This window comes from Hypanus sabinus, chromosome 4, assembly GCF_030144855.1.
Source record: "Hypanus sabinus isolate sHypSab1 chromosome 4, sHypSab1.hap1, whole genome shotgun sequence".
Taxonomy (NCBI): Eukaryota; Metazoa; Chordata; class Chondrichthyes; order Myliobatiformes; family Dasyatidae; genus Hypanus; species Hypanus sabinus.
This window is the reverse complement of record NC_082709.1, coordinates 43,859,522-43,882,310: the sequence shown is the minus strand read 5'-3', so window position 1 is coordinate 43,882,310 and position 22,789 is coordinate 43,859,522. Positions and strand designations below refer to the sequence as shown.

General features: G+C 42.0%; 1 protein-coding gene across 7 annotated transcripts in view; it reads left to right on the top strand.

The window, feature by feature from the left end:
* LOC132392697 (serine/threonine-protein phosphatase 6 regulatory ankyrin repeat subunit B-like) overlaps positions 1–22,789 on the top strand; it is a 162,125-nt gene that overhangs the window by 55,486 nt on the left and 83,850 nt on the right. For 6 of the 7 annotated variants that reach the window (XM_059966943.1, XM_059966942.1, XM_059966941.1 and 3 more), the window contains exons 3-6: positions 4,664–4,742; positions 7,112–7,182; positions 14,686–14,886; positions 16,403–16,490. In XM_059966943.1, coding sequence (XP_059822926.1) covers positions 4,664–4,742; positions 7,112–7,182; positions 14,686–14,886; positions 16,403–16,490 — 439 coding nt within the window. Of the gene's footprint in view, positions 1–4,453; positions 4,562–4,663; positions 4,743–7,111; positions 7,183–14,685; positions 14,887–16,402; positions 16,491–22,789 lie in introns of all 7 variants that reach the window. The other variant, XM_059966944.1, reaches the window with a different exon arrangement.

Below are 22,789 nucleotides of genomic sequence, written 5' to 3'. Positions count from 1 at the left end.
AAGCCCAATTCCACGTTCGGCAGATAACCTCAGAGGATACACGTTACTACTACGTGGTGAGCTCCCTCGACCAGGACACAGCGGCCCAGGTTGAGGAGTTCGTACAGTCTCCCCCAGCGGACGGCAAGTACACGGAATTCAAAGCCCTGCTCATAAGGACTTTCGGACTCTCACGGCACGAGCGGGCTGCCCGTTTACTGCACCTGGATGGCTTGGGAGACGGACTTCCATCAGCTTTAATGAATGAGATGTTGTCTCTGGCCGGCGGACACAAACTCTGCCTCACGTTTGAGCAGGCATTCCTGGAGCAGCTAACTGAGGACATACGTCTGCTGCTGTCCGACGCAGATTTCAGCGACCCCCGGAAGGTGGCAGCCCAGGCAGACTTGCTGTGGAATGCCAAGAAGGAGAGTGGGGCGTCCGTTGCACAGATCACCAGGCCACGCTCCTGGCAGCAAACCAGACCAGGCCTGGCCACAGAGCCCGCTAACCCCAGAGGCAGGGGTGATGAAACCAACGAACCATGGTGCTTCTACCACCAGTGGTGGGGCGCAGAAACCTGCCACTGTAGCCTGCCCTGCAAGTTCCCAGGAAACGCCAGGGCCAGCCGCCGCTGATGGCTACGGCGGCTGGCCATTGGGATAGCCTCCTGTATGTGTGGGACAAGAGGTTGGGATGCCATTTTTTGGTTGACACTGGTGCCGAGATCAGCGTCTTACCTCCGACGAGTTACGACACCCACAACAGGGCACCGGGTCCCCCCCAAGGGCTGTGAACGGCAGCACGGTAAGGACCTACGGCACCCGTACGGTGCAGCTACAGTTCAGCTCCAGCAGGTTCACGTGGGACTTCACACTGGCCGCCGTAGCCCAACCGATTCTGGGTGCGGATTTTTTGTGGGCTCACAGCCTGCTGGTCGACTTGCCGAGGCAGAGACTGGTCCACGCCGAGACCTTTCAGACGTTCTCCCTGGGAGAAGCCCAGTTGCCAGCCCCACACCTCAACTCCATCACGCTGTCCGACAACGACTTCACCAGGGTCCTGGTGGATTTCCCATCGGTTCTGGCACCGCAGTTCACGGTAGCCATGCCCCGACACGGTGTTCAGCACCACATCCTGACCCAGGGACCACCCCTCCATGCCCGTGCTCGGTGGCTTCCCCTGGACAAGCTCCGACTGGTGAAGGAGGAGTTCAAGAGGATGGAGGAATTGGGGATTGTCCGGCGGTCTGACAGCCCATGGGCCTCCCCCCTGCACATGATGCCCAAAGCGACAGGGGGCTGGAGATCATGCGACGACTACCGCAGGCTGAACGAGGCTACCACACCGGACCGCTACCCTGTGCCGCACATTCAGGACTTTGCAGCAAACCTGCACGGCACACGGATCTTCTCCAAGGTAGACCTCGTCCGGGGATACCATCAAATCCCGATGCATCCGGACGACATCCCCAAAACGGCTCTCATCACCCCGTTCAGCCTTTTCGAGTTCCTCCGCATGCCGTTCGGCCTGAAGAATGCCGCACAGATGTTCCAGCGGTTAATGGACGCGGTGGGACGCGACCTGGACTTCACATTCATCTATTTGGACGGCATCCTCATAGCCAGCAGCAGTCGTCAGGAGCATCTGTCCCACCTCCGTCAACTCTACGCCCGACTGAGTGAGTACGGTCTAACAATCAACCTGGCCAAATGCCAGTTCGGGCTCGACATCATTGACTTCTTGGGCCACAGGATTCCTAAAGACGGGTCGACCCCTCTGCCCGCTAAGTAGACGTGGTCCGCCATTTCCCCCGACCCACCACGATCAAAGGCCTTCAGGAATTCATAGGTATGGTCAATTTCTACCACCGCTTCCTCCCTTCAGCTGCCCGAATCATGCGCCCCCTGTTCGCCCTGATGTTGGGTCTGGGCAAGGACATTACCTGGGACGAGGAGTCTGCCGCCACTTTCATTAAAACGAAAGAAGCCTTAGCAAACGCCGCGATGCTAGTGCACCCCAGAATGGACGTCCCTACCGCCCTCACAGTGGACGCCTCTAACACGGCAGTCGGTGGGGTACTGGAGCAACTCATCGCGGGTCGCTGGCAACCCCTGGCGTTTTTCAGCAAACATCTGCGGCCACCCGAGCTCAGATACAGTGCTTTTGACCGGGAACTGTTGGCGCTATACCTGGCAATCCGGCATTTCAGGTACTTCTTAGAAGGTAGGCCTTTCATCATGTTCACGGACCACAAGCCGCTTACCTTTACGTTCATGAAGGTGTCCGATCCTTGGTTGTCCCGCCAGCAGCGCCATCTGTCCTACATCTCTGAATACACGATGGATGTCTGGCGCGTCTCGGGTAAGGACAATGTCGTGGCGGACATGCTCTCTTGCCCTAACATTCATGCCCTTTCCCAAGGGGTAGACTTTGAGGTGCTGGCAGAGGCGCAGCAGGCAGACGAGGAGATCCCGAGTTACAGAACCGCAGTCTCCGGTTTGCAGCTCCAGGACCTCCCCGTAGGCCCAGGTGAGAGGACCCTACTCTGTGACGTCACCACCGGCCAGCCCCGTCCCGGCACCTTGGTGGTGACGCGTTTTCGACTCCATTCATAACTTAGCACACCCCTCCATCAGGACAACTGTCCGGATGGTCTCCAGCAGGTTCGTTTGGCACGGACTCCGCAAGCAGGTCAGTGAATGGGCCAGAACGTGCATGCACTGCCAGATGGCCAAGGTGCAGCGGCACACCAAAGCTCTGCCGCAGCAGTTCCACGCCACCCACCAGCGTTTCGACCACATTCACGTGGATATCGTGGGCCCCCTGCCAGTGTTGCGTGGAGCGCGGCACCTCCTGACTATCGTGGACCGGTTCACAAGATGGCCAGAGGCGATCCCGCTCACCGACACCACCTCCGAATCTTGCGCCCAGGCACTGATCGCCACCTGGGTGTCCTGCTTTGGTGTACCGGCCCACATTACCTCCGACAGAGGTGCCCAGTTCACCTCCAGCCTATGGTCAGCTATGGCCAGCCTTTTGGGGACACAGCTGCAACACACCACTACCCACAGTCGAATGGCCTGGTGGAGCGTTTCCACCGTCACCTAAAGTCGGCTCACATGGCCCGCCTGAGAGGAGCTGGCTGGGTGGATGAGTTTCCCTGGGTCCTACTCGGCATCTGCACGGCGCCCAAAGACGATCTGCACGCCTCGTCAGCCGAGTTGGTGTACAGCGCACCCCTGGTCGTCCCCGGGGAGTTCATACCAGCCCCAAGGGGGCAAGAGGAGGAACCCGCAGCAGTCCTGGGCAGACTACGCGAGAGGCTCGGTGACCTGGCCCCCATACCCACTTCGCAGAATGGGCAGAACCCGACCTGCGTACCCCAAGACCTGCAGAACTGTAAGTTTGTGTTTGTACGATGGGCGGTCATCGGCCACTGCTGCAATGGCCCTACAAGGGGCCGTTTACGGTGCTTAGGAATAACGGGTCCACGTTTGTGCTGGACATTGGGGGGAGAGAGGAGGTTTTTACGGTGGACCTACTCAAACCGGCCCATGTGGACTTGGCGCAACCGGTTGAGTTTCCGGCACCGTGGCGCAGAGGCCGACCTCCCAAACAGGGTCCGGCCCAGACTGTGGACATTGGGGGGTGTATCACCAGTTCGGGGGGGGGGGGGGTTATGTAGCGACCCACTTCCTAGCGCATTCGAACCAGCTCACAAATAGCCAGCGCGCCGGCACAAAGGCCAGTCCCAAAAGGGCGCCAGGTCTGCTTCACCAACAAAGGGAAAAGCCTGCGGGGGATTGTGAGTACATGCCCCTACAGCATCCACACCCGGGGAGGGTGGGATCAGGGAGGCTTTGAAGCAAGGCTGTGAAGTTCGAATAAAATCTTTCCTTAACTGCAGTTTACCGACTCCGTGTTGTTATTTTAGCGCTGTGTGTAGCACACCGCGACAACCCTTGCCTTTATTTGGAAAGGAATTTATTAACTTTTAAGATGTCATGAAGGCATGGTGAGATTATATATAAATGTAAAGTTTGCTTTTTTCCCCAGTTACCATAATTAATTTGACAATTGATGAAAACTATTTTCTACTGTATCAGATCATAAGTGTTGATTATTGCATCTGGTCAGAAGGTTTAATAATTTATTGAAATATTTCTTGTGTCTGACAAAAGACTGGGAAAGCTTTGTGTTGAAAAGAGGTCAGGGAGTCCTCCTGAGATCCTGGGTAAAACGTCATCAAATCAACTTCAGCAAAAAAAAACTATTATCTCCTTTGTTGTTAGTGCAAGCTTGCTGCATGCAATTGGTTTTCACAAAGTACTCTGTTTGTGCAGCCAATTCTCAGGGATTGGAGAAAAGAAAATGTAAAAAAAATAAATCTAGTCCAGCGTGCTTGGTGGAAGCACACAAAGTATAAATTCCTGCATGCCTTGTTTCTTTGTGCTATTTGATATGATTTCAGGATTTGGCTAAGAAGTCAATGGACATTTTATTTTCTAAGTAGTTAAAACGAGTAACTTTTGGATGGCACGCTAAGTAGAGCCATTGCTTTGCAATGCCTGAGACCCAGGTACAGTCCTTGTCATGGGTACAATCACAACTTCATTATTTATTAATAACATTTTCAAGAGTGCAGTGCATTTTATTACTGGAGTTATTTTTATTCCAAAAGGATTCTGAGAAACGGACACCACTCCATGCGGCTGCCTATCTGGGTGATGCTGAGATTATTGAACTCCTTATCCTGTCAGGTAATTTCACTAGGTTGCATGCTTATTTCTGAAGACTAAATGGGAATATCAGTAACAAACTTCAGTTGTTTTTGGACATAAACATAGAATAGAATTTTGTATAGATTCAAAATGTTGCTCATGAAAAAATTAAGGAATTGTTGGATTTGTTTTATTTGATGTATTTTTAAATTTTTATCAGATTAATGAAAAAAATCTGAGGATTATATAAGGGAAAACCTGTTGCCATATCTTTGTATTACTAAGACCATAAGATGTAGGAGCAGAATTAGGTCATTTGGCATTTTGAGTCTGCTCCTCCATTCCATCATGGCTGATTTATTATCATTTTCACCCCTTTCTCTTGCCTTCTCCCCATAATCTTTGATGACCTAGTAGTACAGTAGATATTTCCAAGATCAATCAATTCTCTTTTCTGGCTCTTTAATGGACAGTAAAAATAAGTTATCTGTTTATCTTATTAAGAAAATTTTCAGTTTTGTTTGCCCATATGTTGACCGATAATATTTACTTTGCTATACAGAGCTTAAGATATCCTAAAAGTATGATTGACCTTTGACAAATTGGAGCTGGTCTAGAAATTGTGAATCAAATGGAATACAAAATGGTTGATTTCTGTTTTGGTTTTCGTGTCTGAGGTGTTATTGAATGGAAAGTGTACTACTTTGGGATTGAGGCCAGAGAAAAGAGTTGACTGAGGATTGGGGCCTTATATCAGTAAAAGTAAGGTAAATGCCCGACGACGGGGACATTGGACAATAGGGTGCTATGGGACTTTGGAGTAATTGGGGGCTTTGGAACTTAGGGATTGAAGAGTTTGGGAGCTAGAAATATTCTGAAGAAACTTTGGAGTATTAGATTAAAGAATATCAAGAATCCTGGAATTACTGGGAAATCTCAGAAGCAGGAGATTTGTTAGCTATGAAATTGGGGAGTGGCCTAAATATGAAAGATAAGAATAGGATGATCTCAGTTGCAGTTTTCAAGTCAATTTTCATTTGTACTGGGGAGAAAAACGCTGAACCATTATATTTTGAGGCAATTATTATAGGAGATGTTTTGGAACTGAGTTGGGTCATGGTACTAGATCTTGTGAGGCAAGACGCCTTTTTTTTCTGCTTTGGAATTTCTGGTTTTCAATTGGAAATGTTTGCATCTATTCAGGTGAATCCCTCTTAAGTCACACAAAAACAATTTTCAGTTACATAGCATCTTCAACAAAATTAAAGGTCTCAACGCATCTTGAAACAATTTTATCAGAAGATTGAGTGCAAGTTGCTTAAATATTAAAAACTGGTGATCAACATGGGAGACAAAAATGGACAATTTCAAGGAGAAATGTTGCAAACTTGCAATCCAGGCAGTTGAAATCTTGGTTAGCAGTCTGTGACTTTTATGGTCAGTGATACATGGTGCTTCTGTGTTAATGGAAGACCTGATTTAAGAAAATCTGATTTTATGTAAATTCTCCCCAACTCTGCTCTCGGGTATAGTACTCAAATCTCTTCAACAGGAAATAATACCAAGAAAGCTCCCAGTAAAAGCCTGTGATTTCTTTTTTCCCAAACCGTCCTTCAGGTAAGGTCAAATGTTATGAACTCTGAGCCATCTGTCATTTGTGCACATTAAAAAAAATTGAACTGTTGATATTTTTGTCGGGCTGCATTCAGATAAATATTTGTCACAGCTCACTTGCTGGTAACAATTGCTATCACCTATACTGACCTTTCCCAGTCTAGGGCTGTCAAGCCTAAAGACTCCATGTTACAATTTTGGAGGAAATTGTTTCTAATTTGGAGAAATTCAATTTGTGGATATTTCACAAAAATGAGGCCCTTGCACGACTAGGGGACTCTCAGCATATGGAGTAAAATCCAAAATTAGAGGTGCACATGGCTTAAGAGGTCATAGAAATAGGGCAGGGGTTGGTTGAGGTACTAACAGACCAAGAACCAAGCCAGGTCAGTAAGCACAGGTTATGTGTAAATAGAACCTGTCTATGAGGATGTGGGCACCAGAGTTCAATGTGAAGTCTTGGAGGATGTATGTGTGAACCTTGCTGGAAAATATTACGCCACTGGATGAGTAAGTTCTTGTTTCAGTGGATTCTGTAAGATTCTCAAAATTTGTATACTTGTCTAAAGTCAGCTGATTAAAACTTCTTTTCCACAGGTTTGCATAGTGCATTCATGAATTTTCTGTTGATGTCACTTATCCATATATTAAAATCGCTAAAATTTGTTGTACTGTTGTACAACAAGAAGAAATAATAGAACCCTGAGTGTAGTGCACTCAGGAAAAACCTTAATCAGTGCTTCTATTTATTATCAGGGCACTAGATCAAGTTATTTGTCATTTTTATTCTACAGGAGCTCGAGTTAATGCTAAGGATAACATGTGGCTAACTCCATTGCATCGTGCCATTGCTTCACAAAAAGATGTAAGTTTTACAACTTGACATTTTTAAGACTGTTCTTTGGTACATATTTTGTAGGGAAATTTTGAGAAGCATAATTAAATAATTAAATTGTAGGACGTTGATTATTTATTTATCTACAAACTTTGTTACTAAATATTAATTTTAAACAGTATTTATTTATTTTGCTCTACTTTTGATGGTAAGAATTGAGGCTGTTTTCCTTTACAGTCGTGTGTCTCACAGCACTGAGTGATTATTTTGGTTAAAATTAAAATTGTGCTACTCTTATGATTTCAGTTGTGAATTCAAAGCTCAGTCATGATCAGTTATGGATTATATAGTTTTATTTTGAGAAGGGCAATCAATCACAAGATCACAAAGATTTACTGCCATTGTGCAGTTACAAATTAATTTAGTAAAACGACGATGAAGAACTAATGTGACAGTCAGAAGTAAATACATTGACTTAACCAGCTCTAACATATTTTGTATTTCCCATTATATTCATATTACCTGTTCTGACACAAATGATCTTCAGATATCTCCAAATCTAGTGATATGCCCAATTTCTTTTACTGTGCCATTTATAATTGTATGAACCAAAACAAAATAGCTTCATTCACTGTTAAAAATTGTGCTTTGATGAATATTGTACTGCAAAAAAAATATGGGAATGAGGATCCAGGTAGAAGACCACGGTAAGTCTTCTACCTAGATGAAGACTTAACTCTGTATTTTATGCTCCCTTCAATAACTTGATGAAGAATATAACAGAGTTAAGTTTTCCTCGCTACACTGATTTTTTTTGTTCATTCTCACATAGTAAAAATGCTAAAAAATTTTGATATCAGTTCAATGGAAAAAAATGCTTTTAGTGATGGTACCATATGGTTTAAACTGCAAAGAATGAAATTTGTGACAGGCTTTGTAATGCCTGAAACATCACTGAAAATTGCAGTTTTAGCTTTATCCTTTCTCTGTGCACACTGATCTGAGGGCAATGAGTTTTATTTTTCAGAGTGTCGTCTTCTCATTGCAAAAGTTTGTTTAATACTTAGCAATTGAGGCTACAATGGATTTATCAACCAATCATGTAAAATGCTTTATAGCTGTTAATTTTCAAAATTCAATGTTGAATATTAATTTATTGAAATCACATTCTAATTTGGATGTGGATCACAAATAGCCCTTTATGTAATGGATTTAAATTAACCTTTAAATCCAGTTTCTCCCAAAGGCATTTTTAATCCCTTGCAAGTTGCCATTCAATGGAAGTCATCTAATGAGAGGTAACCATAGGTTCATAGAGTTGTGCAGCACAGAAACATTTAATTCGCCCCAATCTGTTCACTCCCACCAAGATGCAAATCTATGTTAATTCCATTTGTCTGTGTTTGACCTTTTTCTAAACCTTTTCTACCCAGGGACTTGTCCAAATAACTTCTAAATGTTGCAGTAATATTTGTTTCTACCACCTGCTCCAGCTGCTTGTTCCAAAAGTCTACTGCACTATGTGGAAAAACTCAGATCCCCTTTAAGTCTCTTTGCGTAAACCTACACCTTCTTCTTTTAGATTTCCTTAGCATAGTAAAAGGACTGTGAGTATATACCTTATCCATGCTCTTCATGTTTTTTATAATGCTCTACAAAGTAATCTTTCAATCCTCTTCACTCCAGGAAAAGTAGTCCCAGCCTATCCAAATTCTTCTTATAACTTAAGCCTTATAGTCTCCTTACAGTCTAGTCAGAATTCCTGTGAATCTTTCCTGCATACTCTTGAGCTTGATCACATCCTTAGACTCTTCCATTATATATAAAGAAAAACTTCTACTCTACCTGGGCCTTACATTTTTTGACGAGTTTCATTGAAATTCCAGCCCCTCCTTCTTCTAAATTCTAGTGAGTACAGGCTAGAGACATTAAATGCTCCCCATACATGAGCCCTTTCATTCCTGGGATTATTCTTGTTGACCTCCCCTGAACCCTCTCCAATGCCAGCATATCCTTTCTTAGATAAGTTCAAATAATTTATTATGGAAGTACAAACCCCATTTCCAGAAAAGTTGGGATATTTTCCAAAATGCAATAAAAACAAAAATCTGTGATATGTTAATTCACGTGAACCCTTATTTAACTGACAAAAGTACAAAGAAAAGATTTTCAATAGTTTTACTGACCAACTTAATTGTATTTTGTAAATATACACAAATTTAGAATTTGATGGCTGTAACACACTCAACAAAAGTTGGGACAGAGTTAAAATAAGATTGAAAAGTGCACAGAATATTCAAGTAACACCGGCTTGGAAGACTCCACATTAAGCAGGCTAATTGGTGGTAGGTGAGGTATCATGACTGGGTATAAAAGTAGAGTCCATCAAAGGCTCAGTCTTTGCAAGCAAGGATGGGTCGTGGCTCACCCCTTTGTGCCAAAATTCGTGAGAGAATTGTTAGTCAGTTCAAAAGGAACATTTCTCAATGCAAGATTTCAGAGAATTTAGGTCTTTCAACATCTACAGTACATAATTCAGCGACATCTCAGTGTGTAAAGGGCAAGGTCGGAAACCACTGTTGAATGCGCGTGATCTTCGAGCCCTCAGGCGTCACTGCCTAAGAAACCTTCGTGCTACTGTGACAATTATAGCCACCTGGGCTCGGGTGTACTTCGGAAAACCATTGTCACTTAACACAGTCCGTCGCTGCATCCAGAAATGCAACTTGAAACTGTATGATGCAAGCAGGAAGCCATATATCAACTCAATGCAGAAACGCCGGCGAGTTCTCTGGGCCCAAGCTCATCTCAGATGGACCGAAAGACTGTGGAACCATGTGCTGTGGTCAGATGAGTCCACATTTCAGCTAGTTTTCGGAAAAAACAGGCATCGAGTTCTCCATGCCAAAGATGTAAACAATCATCCTGATTGTTATCAGCGAAAGGTGCAAAAGCCAGCATCTGTGATGGTATGGGGGTGCATCAGTGCCCACGGCGTGGGTGAGTTGCATGTATGTGAAGGTACCATTGACTCTGAGGCCTATATTAGGATTTTAGAGAGACGTATGTTGCCATCAAGGCGACATCTCTTCCCGGGACATCCATGCTTATTTCAGCAGGACAATGCCAGACCACATTCTGCACGGGCTACAACAGTGTGGCTTTGTAGACACAGAGTGCGTGTGCTTGACTGGCCTGCTGCCAGTCCAGATCTATTTCCTATTGAAAATGTATGGCGCACCATGAAGAGGAGAATCAGACAACGGAGACCACGGACTGTTGAGCAGCTGAAGTCTTATATCAAGCAAGAATGGACAAAATTTCCAATTGCAAATCTACTACAATTAGTATCCTCAGTTCCAAAATGATTAAAAAGTGTTATTAAGAGGAAAGGTGACACAACACAATGGTAAACATGCCTCTGTCCCAACTTTTGTTGAGTGTGTTGCAGCCATCAAATTCTAAATTTGTGTATATTTACAAAATACAATTAAGTTGGTCAGTAAAACTATTGAAAATCTTTTCTTTGTACTTTTGTCAGTTAAATAAGGGTTCACGTGAATTAACATATCACAGATTTTTGTTTTTATTGCATTTTGGAAAATATCCCAACTTTTCTGGAAATGGGGTTTGAACATGTATGTCACTTTATACAACCCTAAGATTCATTTTCTTGCAGGCATACTCAATAAATTTATAGAATAATAATCATAACCAGATCAATGAAAGCCCTCCCAACTCGGGTGTTCAACCAGTGTGCAAAAGACAACAAGGAGTGCAAATACGAAGTAATAAATGTTAATACATAAATATCAAGAACATGAGATGAAAAGTACTTGAAAGTGAGTCCATAGATTTTGGGAATGTTTCAATTATGGGGCAAGTGAAGTTGAGTGATGTTATCCCCTTTGATTCAAGAGCCTGATTATTGAGGGGTAATAGCTGTTCCTGATCCTGATTTTGTGAGGAAGCTCCTGTACCACCTTCCAGATGACAGCAGTGAGAAGAGAGCATGACCTTAGTGGTGGGGGATCCCTGATGATGGATGCTGCTTTCCTGCAACAACACTTCATGTAGATGGGTTAAAAAGTGGAGATGGCTGTATGGTGGGCTGGGCTGTATCCACTACTTTTTGTAGGATTTTTCATTCAAAGGCAACAGTGTTTCCATGCCAAGCTGTGATTCAACCAGTCAATATGCTCACCACTATACATCTGTAGAAGTTTGTCAAAGTTTTAGATGCCATGCAGAATCTCCACAAACTCCTAAGCAAGTAGAGGCACTGCTGTGCTTTCTTTGTAATTGCTGATGTGTGCTGGGCCCAGGCCAGGTCCCCTGAAATGATAACACTGAGGAATTTAAAATTGCTGACCCTCTCTACCTCTGATCCTCCGATGAGGACTGGCTCTGGTTTCTTTCTCTTGAATCAATAATCAGCTCCTCAGTCTTGCGGACATTGAGTAAGAGGTTGTTGTTGTGGCATCTCTAAGCCAGATCCTAAATCTTCCTCCTACATGGTGATTTGTAGTGTCTTTGATTTTGCCTATGACAGTGGTGTCATCAGCAAACTTAAATATGACATTGGAACTGTGCTGAGTTATAACTGTAAAGCGAGCAGAGAAGGGGGCGAAGCACATGGCCTAGTGGTGCACCTGTGTTGATGGAGATTGTGGAGGAGATGTTGCCAATCCAAACTGACTGGGGCCTGCAAGTGAGGAAATCAAAAGATCCAATTGCACAAGGAGGTATTGAGGCTAAGGTTTTGAAGGTTATTGATTAGTTTTCTGGGGATGAGGGCATTGAATGCTGAGCTTTAGTTGATAAGGAGCATCCTGATGTTTGCACCTTTGTCCAAATGTTCCACAGTTGAGTGAAAAGCTAATGAGATGGCACCTGCTGTGGACGTTTTGCTCTGGTAGGCAAATTTGAGTGGATCCAAGTCACTCTCCAGGCTGTATTTGATATGTTTCATCATCAAACTCTTCATCACTGTTTGTAAATGCTACTGGATGATAGTCATTGATGCAATTTGCTGTATTCTTGGGCACCGGTATAACTAAAGTCTGTTTGAAGCAGATGGGTACCTCAGACTGCCAAAGCATGAAGTTAAAGATCTTAGTGAACTGTCCAGCCAGTTGATCAGCATGGGTCTTTAGTACTTGGCTAGGTGCCCCGCCTGGGCTGGATGCTTTTTGTAGGTTCATCCTCCTGAAGGCTGGTTGCATGTCGGCCTCAGAGACTGAAATCACAGTATCATTTGGGGCTGTTTGAGTTTGTGATGCTTCCATGTTTTTTACTGTAAAAATGAACTCAGTATGCATTGAACTCATCTGGAATTGAAGCCCTGTTGTTCCTTTATGTATGGTGTTTGATTTCACTTTATAAGAGATGATAGCATTCAAACCCTGTTGCAACTGTTGAGCATCCTTTGTTGATTCAAGTTTAGTACAGAATTGCTACTTAGCCCATCAGATATCTTTCCAGAGATCATATCTGCATTTCTTGTAACTTTCTTGGTCACCGGACTTGAATACCTCTGCAGATTGCAGATCTCATAGCTTATCTAGGGCTTCTGGTTGGGGTAGACTCTGTAGAAGTTTGTAGGGACATACTCCTCTACAAACATTTTAATAAAGTTTGTAACAACCCTGGTGTATTCATTCAGATTCACAGTTAAGTCCTTGAACATGACCCAGTCCACTAACTTGAAGAAATCCACTAGCTGTCCTCTGCCTTCTGAAACCATCTCTTTGTTGTCTAATAAGGGACACAAAACTGCTCACAATATTCCAGATACAGTCTGGTGAATTCCTTATAAAGCGTCCACATTATATCCTTGCTTTAGTATTCTAGTCCTCTTAAAATGAATGCTACAGCCTCAGAATACCAGGACATCCTTTTAGAACAGAGATATGAAGAAATTGCTTTAGCCAGAAGGTGTAGTATCTGTAAATTCACTTGCACAGAAAGCTGTGGAGGTCAAGGAATTGGGTATATTTAAAGTGGAGGTTGATAGCTTCTTGATTAGTAAGGACATCAAAGGTTATGGGGAGAAGACAGGAGAATTGGGTTGAGATTTGATGGGCTGAATGGCCTAATTCTGCTGCTATGTCTTATGGCCCTTCTTATAGCATGGTGACCAGATCCAACCTTGTATAATTGCAACATGACATCCCAACTCCTGTATACTTAACGCTTCAGCCGAGGAAGACATGCAGACCTTAGATCTGTCTAGCTGTGTCACCACTTTCAGGGAACTGTCTCCTGGTATCTCAAGGTTTCACTGTTAAATAACACTTCTCAGGGTTCTGCTAGTCAGTGTTTGTCTTGGCCTGGCTTAACTTCCCAAATTACATCACTTCACGAATTGCATCATCTAACAGTTTTCAAAATTAAATTCTATCTGTTTTACCTTGCCTACTGTCCTTGTTGATCGAGGTTCTGTTATAACCTTAGACAACTTTCTTCACTATCCAGCAACACACCACTTCTGGTCTCATTTGAAAATTTATAATCATGACAGCGGTCATCTGAATTTCATTACATTAAATGTATTCAGTAATTTGATTAAGGCACCACTGTTTAAGTCACACTAGGTTGTAAACACGTAGTTAATCAAAACATTTTACTTTGAACAGAGTGTACTGGAACTGTTGTATGAAACAATGATGAAGTGAAATCTAGGAGTATGACGAAGAGCGAAATATAATGGATTCTGGAATTTGTTTGAGTAAGATCAAAGTGGTTCTGGAATACCAAAGTTTAAGTGTCTAACATTCTGAAAATAATTAAGTTACTTGTTTAAGTTAATTCGAATCAATTAAGAGCATTCAACTACAGCAAAATCACTTAAAAAATGACTTTTCCTTTCCTCCTAATCTGCAATTGGAATGAAATCAGTGGGGTTTCAGTTTCTGTATTGAGTCTGATTAGCTCAGGTTCTGAATGGGGATTCCCAGGTATAACAGGGAATTGCAGTGGACCCTACTGTTGAACTCCATGAGAAATCTAGCGACTATTTTGATTTTCCAATTATGACTATTCTCTTGGCACATGCACACACATTGAGATTTGGTTGTTTATGTTGGAACTGCCAGTCACAGCCAATAAAATTGAGACATCTTAGCGGAGGAAGATATTGCTGAAGCAGTGAAATTCTGTAGATAGGTGGCATAAGCCATTGGAGATGAACCAATATTTGTCTTGTAAGCCGAGCAGCAAATAGCATTCTGTTTCCTTGCTTAGCTTGAATTAAATTTTGATTAAAAGTGAACAGCTGGAAGATTTTTTTGTAAAAGGAATATTAGTGACCCTAGTAATTATTTTTTACAACAGAAATTATACAGATCAATAGATGAGAAAGAACAAAATAGAGATTAAAAGTAGGATTAGTCTTAATGGGTGTTGATAGTTGGCAGGATTGCAAGCAGGATAAAGGGCCTGTTTCCATGTGGTATATTTGTATGACCCTGTGACATACAATGTCATGTTTTAGTCACCTTTGTACATCAGAAATTCTAATTTCTTTTTCAGGAAGCAGTTCGTGTTTTGATCAAACATTCTGCTGATGTCAATGCCCGTGACAAAAATTGGCAGACACCCTTGCATGTGGCTGCTGCCAAAAAGGCAATTAAATGTGCAGAAGCAATCATTCCATTGCTCAGCAGTGTCAATGTATCTGATAGAGGAGGTAGGACGGCTTTGCATCATGCTGCTCTCAATGGACATGTAGAGGTATGTTAAATGTGTGTGTGTGTGTGTGTAGGTAAAATGGAGGCTTGTGACAGGAATTCAAATGCTGTCTAATTGATTTTCAAGCCAGTTCTATCTAAAACCCTGTCTTCAAAGACCTGAAAAGTAGACAGTTTAGTTTCCTCTATAGATACTACCTGATTTGCTGAGTTTGTCCAGTGTTTTGTGTGTGTTGGTCTCCAACTCATTTATAAATCTTCAATCCTGAAAGTAAATGGAATATCTGATTTGCTTAATGTTGTAAAACATTCCAAGGTATCAAGGTATTTCAGAAGACTTAAGCAAACAAAAGTTAGTACTTAATTACTGTTGTAGATTTAAAGGAAAACAGAGTATAATCCTGAAAGACAAAGGCAAAGTTAAGAAATTTTACCAGCGGACAGTATTCATCTAAAAGTAAATTTTGGCATATATGCAAACTGGAAATCCAGTGGACTGGAGGAGTTGTTTTATAAAATGATCTTTAATGGTAATAAAAGGCAGAATAAAAAGAGTACACAAGTTTTCTTCAAAGAGCATGTGTGGTGTGAGTAGCAGAGTATTTTAAAAATGAGGTACCAAGTCCTTAAAAGAAGATGCTGCAGGGACTAATGGATCACAAGTAATTGACTTGTTAATTTATCTTTTTCACGGAGAGGAAAAGGGGCAAGATACACGGTATTCCACTTTTAAAATTGGAATGTGGAACCTGGTAGATTAGGAAGAGTAATGGAGAAAATAATGGATTTCAAGAGAGGTCCTGGAAATTCACCTGAGAAGTTACATTTTTGTCAATGGAGCTGTATTCCTTAGAGCATAGGATAATGAGGGGTGATCTCAAAGAAGTTATAAAACCAAGAGGAGTATGGATAAGGTGAACAGTTGTATTATTTTCTGTAGAGTTGAAGAGTCCAAAATGAGAGAAGATGAGAAGGGATAGATTTAAAAGAGACCTGAAAGGTAACTTCGTTATACAGAAGGTAGTGAGTACCTGGAATGAACTGCCTGAGGAAGTCGTCGAGATGGATACAAAAGCAATATTTTAGAGGCACTGAGATATAGGTACATGGAGGGGAAGGGCTTGGAGAATTATGGGCTGAATGTGGGTAACTGGGACTGGTGGGGAGGATACTGTAGTTGGGATGGATCTGTTAGACAGAAGGGCCTCTTCCCATGCTGTATTACTCTATGACGTGTGTTGTCTTGGCTTCATATTTTGAGGTTTATTTTCAATGCCATTCCCTTTGGCATCTTATTTCAAAATTAATTTTTAACTTTTGGTAATCTCCTTACTATACTTACCAAATTTGTTTGCAGTGGCATTTATAGCACCTTTCATATATCATGCTGGTTAAGTTTCCCAAAGAGTTCTTTTCAGCATAATGTTTTGTCTTGACATGTTATATCATCTGATGTTAGAAAATTATTTTCAGGAGATCAAGCTCATGGTGATATTCAGAATTCTACAATACAATGGTTTTTCTTTATAATTTTTTCCCCCTTCCCTTTATTTCCCAAGATGGTAAATCTTCTATTAGCAAAAGGAGCCAATATTAATGCTTTTGATAAGAAGGACAGAAGGGCCTTGCATTGGGCTGCTTTTAAAGGTAAGGAATGTTTTTCTCTGAATTATGCCTTTGAATGATTAAACTGTTTACATTATGCACTTAATGCATCATTTAATTGTGGATCAAAGATGACCTTTTGTGTAAGATAGTAATGCTCTCCATATCTATTTTTGCCCATTTTCTTTGGGGGTGGATCTTTCTGTATTCTGATTATTTGATCACTGTGATGAAATGGGTGAAAGAGAAGGTCAGAATTAGACCATAAGACAGAGGAGCAGGATTAGGCCATTCAGCCAGTCGAGTCCACTCCATTTTATCATGGCTGATCTCGGATCCCACTCAATGCCATACACCTGTCCCCTCACCATATCCCTTGATGCCCTGACCAATCAGGAATCTATCAACTTCCGTTTAAAATATACCCACGGACTTGGCCTCCACTGCAGTTTGTAGCAGAGCATTCCACAGATTCACCTCACTTTGGCTAAAAAAAATTCCTCCGTACTTCTGTTCTAAAAGATTGTCCCTCAAAGGCTGTGCCCTCTAGTTCTAGATACCACCATCAGAGGAAACATCCTCTCCACATCCACCTTATCTAGTTCTTTCAACATTCGGTAAGTTTCAATAAGATCCCCACATGTTCTTTTAAATTCTACTGAGTACAGTTCCAAAGCTATATTAACCCCTTCATTCACGGAATCATCTTCATGAAGCTCCTCTGGACTCTGCAATGACAATACATCCTTTCTGAGATGTGGGGCCCAAAACGGTTGATAATACTCCTAGTACGGTATGACTAGTGTCTTAAAATGCTTCAGCATTTTCTGCTTTTTTAAATATTCTATTTCCCTTCAAATAAATGCTAACATTGTACTTACCACCCTTACCACAGACTCGACCTCCTGGGAGTCTTGCACAAGGACTTCTACGTCCCTTTGTGCCTCTGATGTTTAAATTTTCTCCCCATTTAGATAATAGACTGCACTATAGTTCCTTTTACCAAAATTCATTATCATACATTTCCCAGCACTGTATTCCATCTGCTCATTCTTCCAAATTGTCTTAAGTCCTGCTGCAATCGCATTGCTTCCTCAGCACTTCCTACCCTTCCACCTGTCTTTGTATCATCCACAAAATTTGCCGCAAATTCATCAATTCCATCTAAATTGTTGACAATGTGAAAAATAATGATCCCAATACTGGCCCCTGAGGAACACCACTAGTCACTGGTAGCCAGCCAGATAAGGCCCCCTTTATTCCCACTTGCAGCCTCCTGCTTGTCAACCATTCCTCTACCCATGCCAGTATATTTCCTATAATACCATAGGAATTTATCTTTTTAAGCAGCCTCGAGTGAGGCACCTTATCGAATGCCTTCTGAAAATCTAAGTAAATGGTATCCATTAACTCTCCTTTGTCCACTCTGCTTGTTACTTTCTTGAAGAATTCTAATTTATTTGTCAGGCAAGATTTCCCTTTACAAAAGCCATGCTGTTTGACTTACTTTATCGTTCGTCTCCAAGTACCCAGAAGCACTTTCCCAACCACTGAGGTTAGGCTAGCTGGCCTATAATTTCTTCTCTTTTGTCTTCCTCCCTTCTTAAAGAGTGGAGTGACATTTGCAATTTTCAGTCCTTTGGCACCATGCTGGAATCAAGTGATTCTTGAAAGATCATGGTCAATGCATTCATTATCTCTTCAGCAACCTGTCTCAGGACTCTGAGATGTAGTCCATTTGGTCCAGGTGATTAACCTTTCAGTTTGCCCAGCACCTTTTTCTTTGTAATAGCAATGGCACTCACAAAATAGCATAATTTTCCAGTGTTTTAGTATCAACTCTCACCTCCCTTTTATTCTTAAAATAACTGAAAAAAACTTCTGGTATCCTGCTTTATGTCATTGGCTAGAATGCCCTCATATTTCATCTTTTCCCTTCTTATAGCTTCCCATTCATCCAACTTCCTTGTCAGCCGCAGTTGCCTTGCCTTGTTATTTGAGAACAACTACTTCTTTGGGAAATATCTATCCTTGTGAACTATTCCCAGAAACTTCAGCCACTTCTGTTCTGCTGTTATCCCTGCCAGTATCCCCCTCCATTCTGCCCAGCAAGCTCCTCTCATGCCTCTGTAATTCCCTTTATTCCATTGTGATATTGATACATGTGACTTGTGCTTCTCCCTCTGAAATTGCAGCATGAATTCAATCATGTTATGATCACTGCCTCCTAAAGGTTCCTTTACAATAAGCTGAATAATAAAAGCTGGGTTATTACACAACACCCAATCTAAGATGGCCTTTCTCCAAGTAGGCTTGGGCACAAACTGCTCTAAAAAGCCATCTCATAGGCATTCAACAAATCCAACCTGATTTTCCCAATCTCCTTGCATATTGAAGTCCCCCATTACAATTGTGTCATTACCGTTATTACATGCCCTTGACCAGCTCCCTTTGCAATCTCAACCACATATCTTGGCTACGACTTTGAGGTCTATATATGATTTCCATAATGGTTTTTTACCCTTGCAATTTCTTAACTCCACCCAGATTCTACATTCTCTGACTTTATGTTTTTCTAAAGATGTAAATCGATCTCTTACCAATAGAGCCACACCATCGCCTATGCCTTCCTGCCAGTCCTTTGTACAAATTATACACTTTGATGTTAAATTCCCAACTATGACCTTCTTTCAACCACAGCTCAGTGATGCCCACAACGTGATACTGACCAGACACTAATTATGCCACGAGTTCATCTAACTTATTCCAAATGCTACGTGTATTTAAATACAGCACCTTCAGTCCTACATTCTTCGCCATTATGAATTTTGCCTCTGTGATACAACTTAACTCTTTGTTCTGACTGCAGTTGTACCCAATCATTGGCTGTCCTCCTTTACATTCATGTTACACATTACAATATCTACTTGTAAACCTGCTGGCTTACTATCATACTGATTCCTATCCCTCTGCCATATTACTTTAAACTACTCCCAACAGCTCTGGTAAACCTGCACACAAGGATATTTGTCTCTCAGATTCAAGTGCAACCTATCCCTTTTGTCCCAGATGAAGTCCCAATGATCCAGAAAAATGAATTCCTGCCCCCTGCCCCAATTTTTCAGCCACATATTTATCCACCACCTCATTCTATTCCTATCTTCACTGTCATTGGCACAGGCAGCAATCCCGAGATTACTACCCTTGAGATATTGCTTCTCAGCTTCTTACCTAACTCCCTGTATTCTGTTTTCAGGACGATCTCCCCTTTTCTACCTGTGTTGTTGGTACCAATATGTATCACGGCTTCTGGCTGCTCACCCTCCCACCCCCCACTTTCAGGATATTGTGGACGGGCTCAGAAGCATCATGAACCCTGTCACCCGGGAGGCAAACTACCATTTGTGTTTCCTTTTCGCATCTACAGAATTGCCTATCTGTTCCCCTAATTATAGTCCTCTATTACTGCTGCCATCCTCTTCAGTTTCCTGCCCTTCTGAGCCACAAGGCCAGACTCGTTGCCAAAGGCACAGCCATTGTTGCTTCCCCCAGGTAGGTTGTCTCACCCCCCCAACAGTACTTAACATGGAGTACTTATTGTTAAGGGATATGGTCACAGGGGTGCACTCCACTATCTGACGTTCTCCCTTCCGTCTTCTGACAGTCACCTATTTATCTGTCTCCTGTAGTCTTGGGGTGACTACCACTTTGCAGTTCCTCTCGATCACCTCTTCATTTTCTCTAACAAGCCGAAGGTCATTGAGTTGCAGCTCTAGTTTTTAATGCTGTCTCTAAGGAGCTGCATGTCTATGCACCTGGCGTAGATGTGGCCATTGGGGAGGATGGTAGTCTCCCAGAAATCCCATATCTGACAACCAGAAGGGAGCACTGGCTCTGCAGAAATTGCGTCTATTCTCTAGAGTTAATTCAGAAAAAAGAAATTAGGAATGAATTTGCCTACTTACCTTTCTCACTGAAGCCTTGTTGAACCAAAGCCTTACTACTCTGACTCAGACTACTATGACGATGACAGCGCACACGATGATTGCTCAGCTAAAGGGTACCTTTCTGGGTTTTTAAAGCCCTTTGCTGGACTTGCGCAGGAGCACTTCTCCTACGTCTGTGTAGCTCTCCTAATCAACGACTGCCATTAAAGAAAAACTTACTGCTTTTTAAAGCTCTTCACCAGTCTTGCATGGGAATGCTTCTCATGCGTCTGTGCAGTACTCCAATCAGTGACTCTCTCTGAAAAAATTTGCTGCTTTTTAAAACTCTTCATGGAACTTGCATGGGAACACTTCCACATCTGTGCAGCAGTCCAGTCAAAGACATAACAAAGATATTCTTCATATCTACTGTGTTTTCCAGGAAAAATTTAGTAATAAAAGAAATATGAATCAAATCCATATTTCAAATAATAACTATCCATTTAATATGACATTGAAAAAATCATTATGACATTAAATTTTAGTGTAAAACCTTTATTTGTACCAAAATAAAACAAACTTTTGAAGGAGCTCATTTATTTGATCAATGCCTGTGGAAGCATGGGGATAGTCAACGTTTTGAGATTAGACCCTGCACAAGTCCGGAAATGACATTGATCATGATTGAAGCAGTCTAGAAGAAGGCATGGCAGTGGCTTTACTTCATTAGGAGTTGGAGCAGACTTGGTATGTCACCAAAGACCCTTGCAACTTTCTACAGATGTATGGTGGAGAACATTCTGACTACTTTGCTTCACTCTCTGGTGTGGAGGCTCCAATGTGCAGGATGAAATGAGGCTGTAGAGGGTTGTAGACTCAGTCCACTCCTTCACAGGTGGAACCCACCCCATTATTGAGGATGTCTTCAAGAAGCGGAGCTTGAGAAAGGCAACATCCATCATTAAGAACCCTCTGTATTCCTTGCCCTCAGGGGCATGCCCTCTTCTGTTTACGACCATCAGGGAAGAGGTGCACAGGCCTGAAAACCTACACCCAATATTTTAGGCACAACAACTTCTTCTTTGTTATCAGATTTCTGAACAATCCATGAACATGATCTCATTATTCCTCTTCTGCATTATTTATCTTGTTTTTTTTTATGTCTTACACTATACTGCTGCCTCAGACCATCAAATTTTACAGCACGTATCAGTGATAATAAACCTGATTCTGATTCTAATTCTGACTTGTCTATTTGCTTTTACAGATGCTGCTTCATCCACTGTATTTCCCCCATCATCTTTTAATCCAGATTACAGCATTTAGATTATAGTGTCTACATTTATTTGTCCTTTAAGTTATAGATTGATTAAAGGACAGCTCCATAATTTTTTTGTTGGGATGTGGTTTGGTAGAGAGAAAGGAGAGATGAAGATGATAAAAATGTTGAGTTAGTTGAAAGATGCTGAAGCCCTCAAAGATTTTCTGTTGTCTATATGACACAAGTCACAGCACTCAGGAAGCTCAGTGCCATGAAGATTATGTAATTGGTGCTACTTGAAAACTTGTGTCCTTAGATTCACTGAACTAGCTCATCAAAGTTTCTTCAGCAGCATCTCCTGAATACCTGATCTTCAAATAAAAAATGAACTGAATAATGTTGATGAAGCATATTGTCCTGATAAAGATCTTTAATATGTTAAGAGGGAAGTGAAGTGGAAATGGTCAAAGAGAAAGCATAAAAATAGAATAGTAGCTGAGGGAATTTTAAAGTCTAATGTAGGCATGGAGCAGAGGAAGAATAAAGTAGATGATCTCTGCATGACAGCAAAAAGCAATATAGCATTATTCAATGAATTTTTGACATTGGTCCTTTTGTAACAGAATAACATGTTGCAAAAATCTTGGTAGAAGGAAAAATAGTAGAGTTACAGGAAAGGGCTAAAACTGAATAGTAGAAGTTACTAAGAAATTTGTTTATAGTCAAATGAAACATGTCAGCAGGTCCCGATTTGGATGTATCTGAGGTTTCTGAAGGAAGTGGAGTGGAGGTTACAGAAGTGCAAGTTATAATTTTTCAATCCCCTCATGATACAGCAGAAATCCAGGAGGACCAGAAAATGTTCAAAATACCATTTAAAAAAAACAACAACATACCAGGGACAGATAGTTTAACTTTGATTTTGGGTTAGCTTTTGGAAACCACAAATGTACCTATTAAATGCACGTATTGAGCAAAAAATTCAACTTTGAAGAGCCCATTAATGAAAGAGGTCCACTAGGGATTTGTTAAGGACAAAATGCATTTGGTTAACTGAATTTTTGTTAAGTTAATAAATTTTTTGATGAAGGAAATGGAGTAAATATAATTTCAGAAGGTGTTGGTGGCAGTTGCAAATAAAAGACTGGATAGTA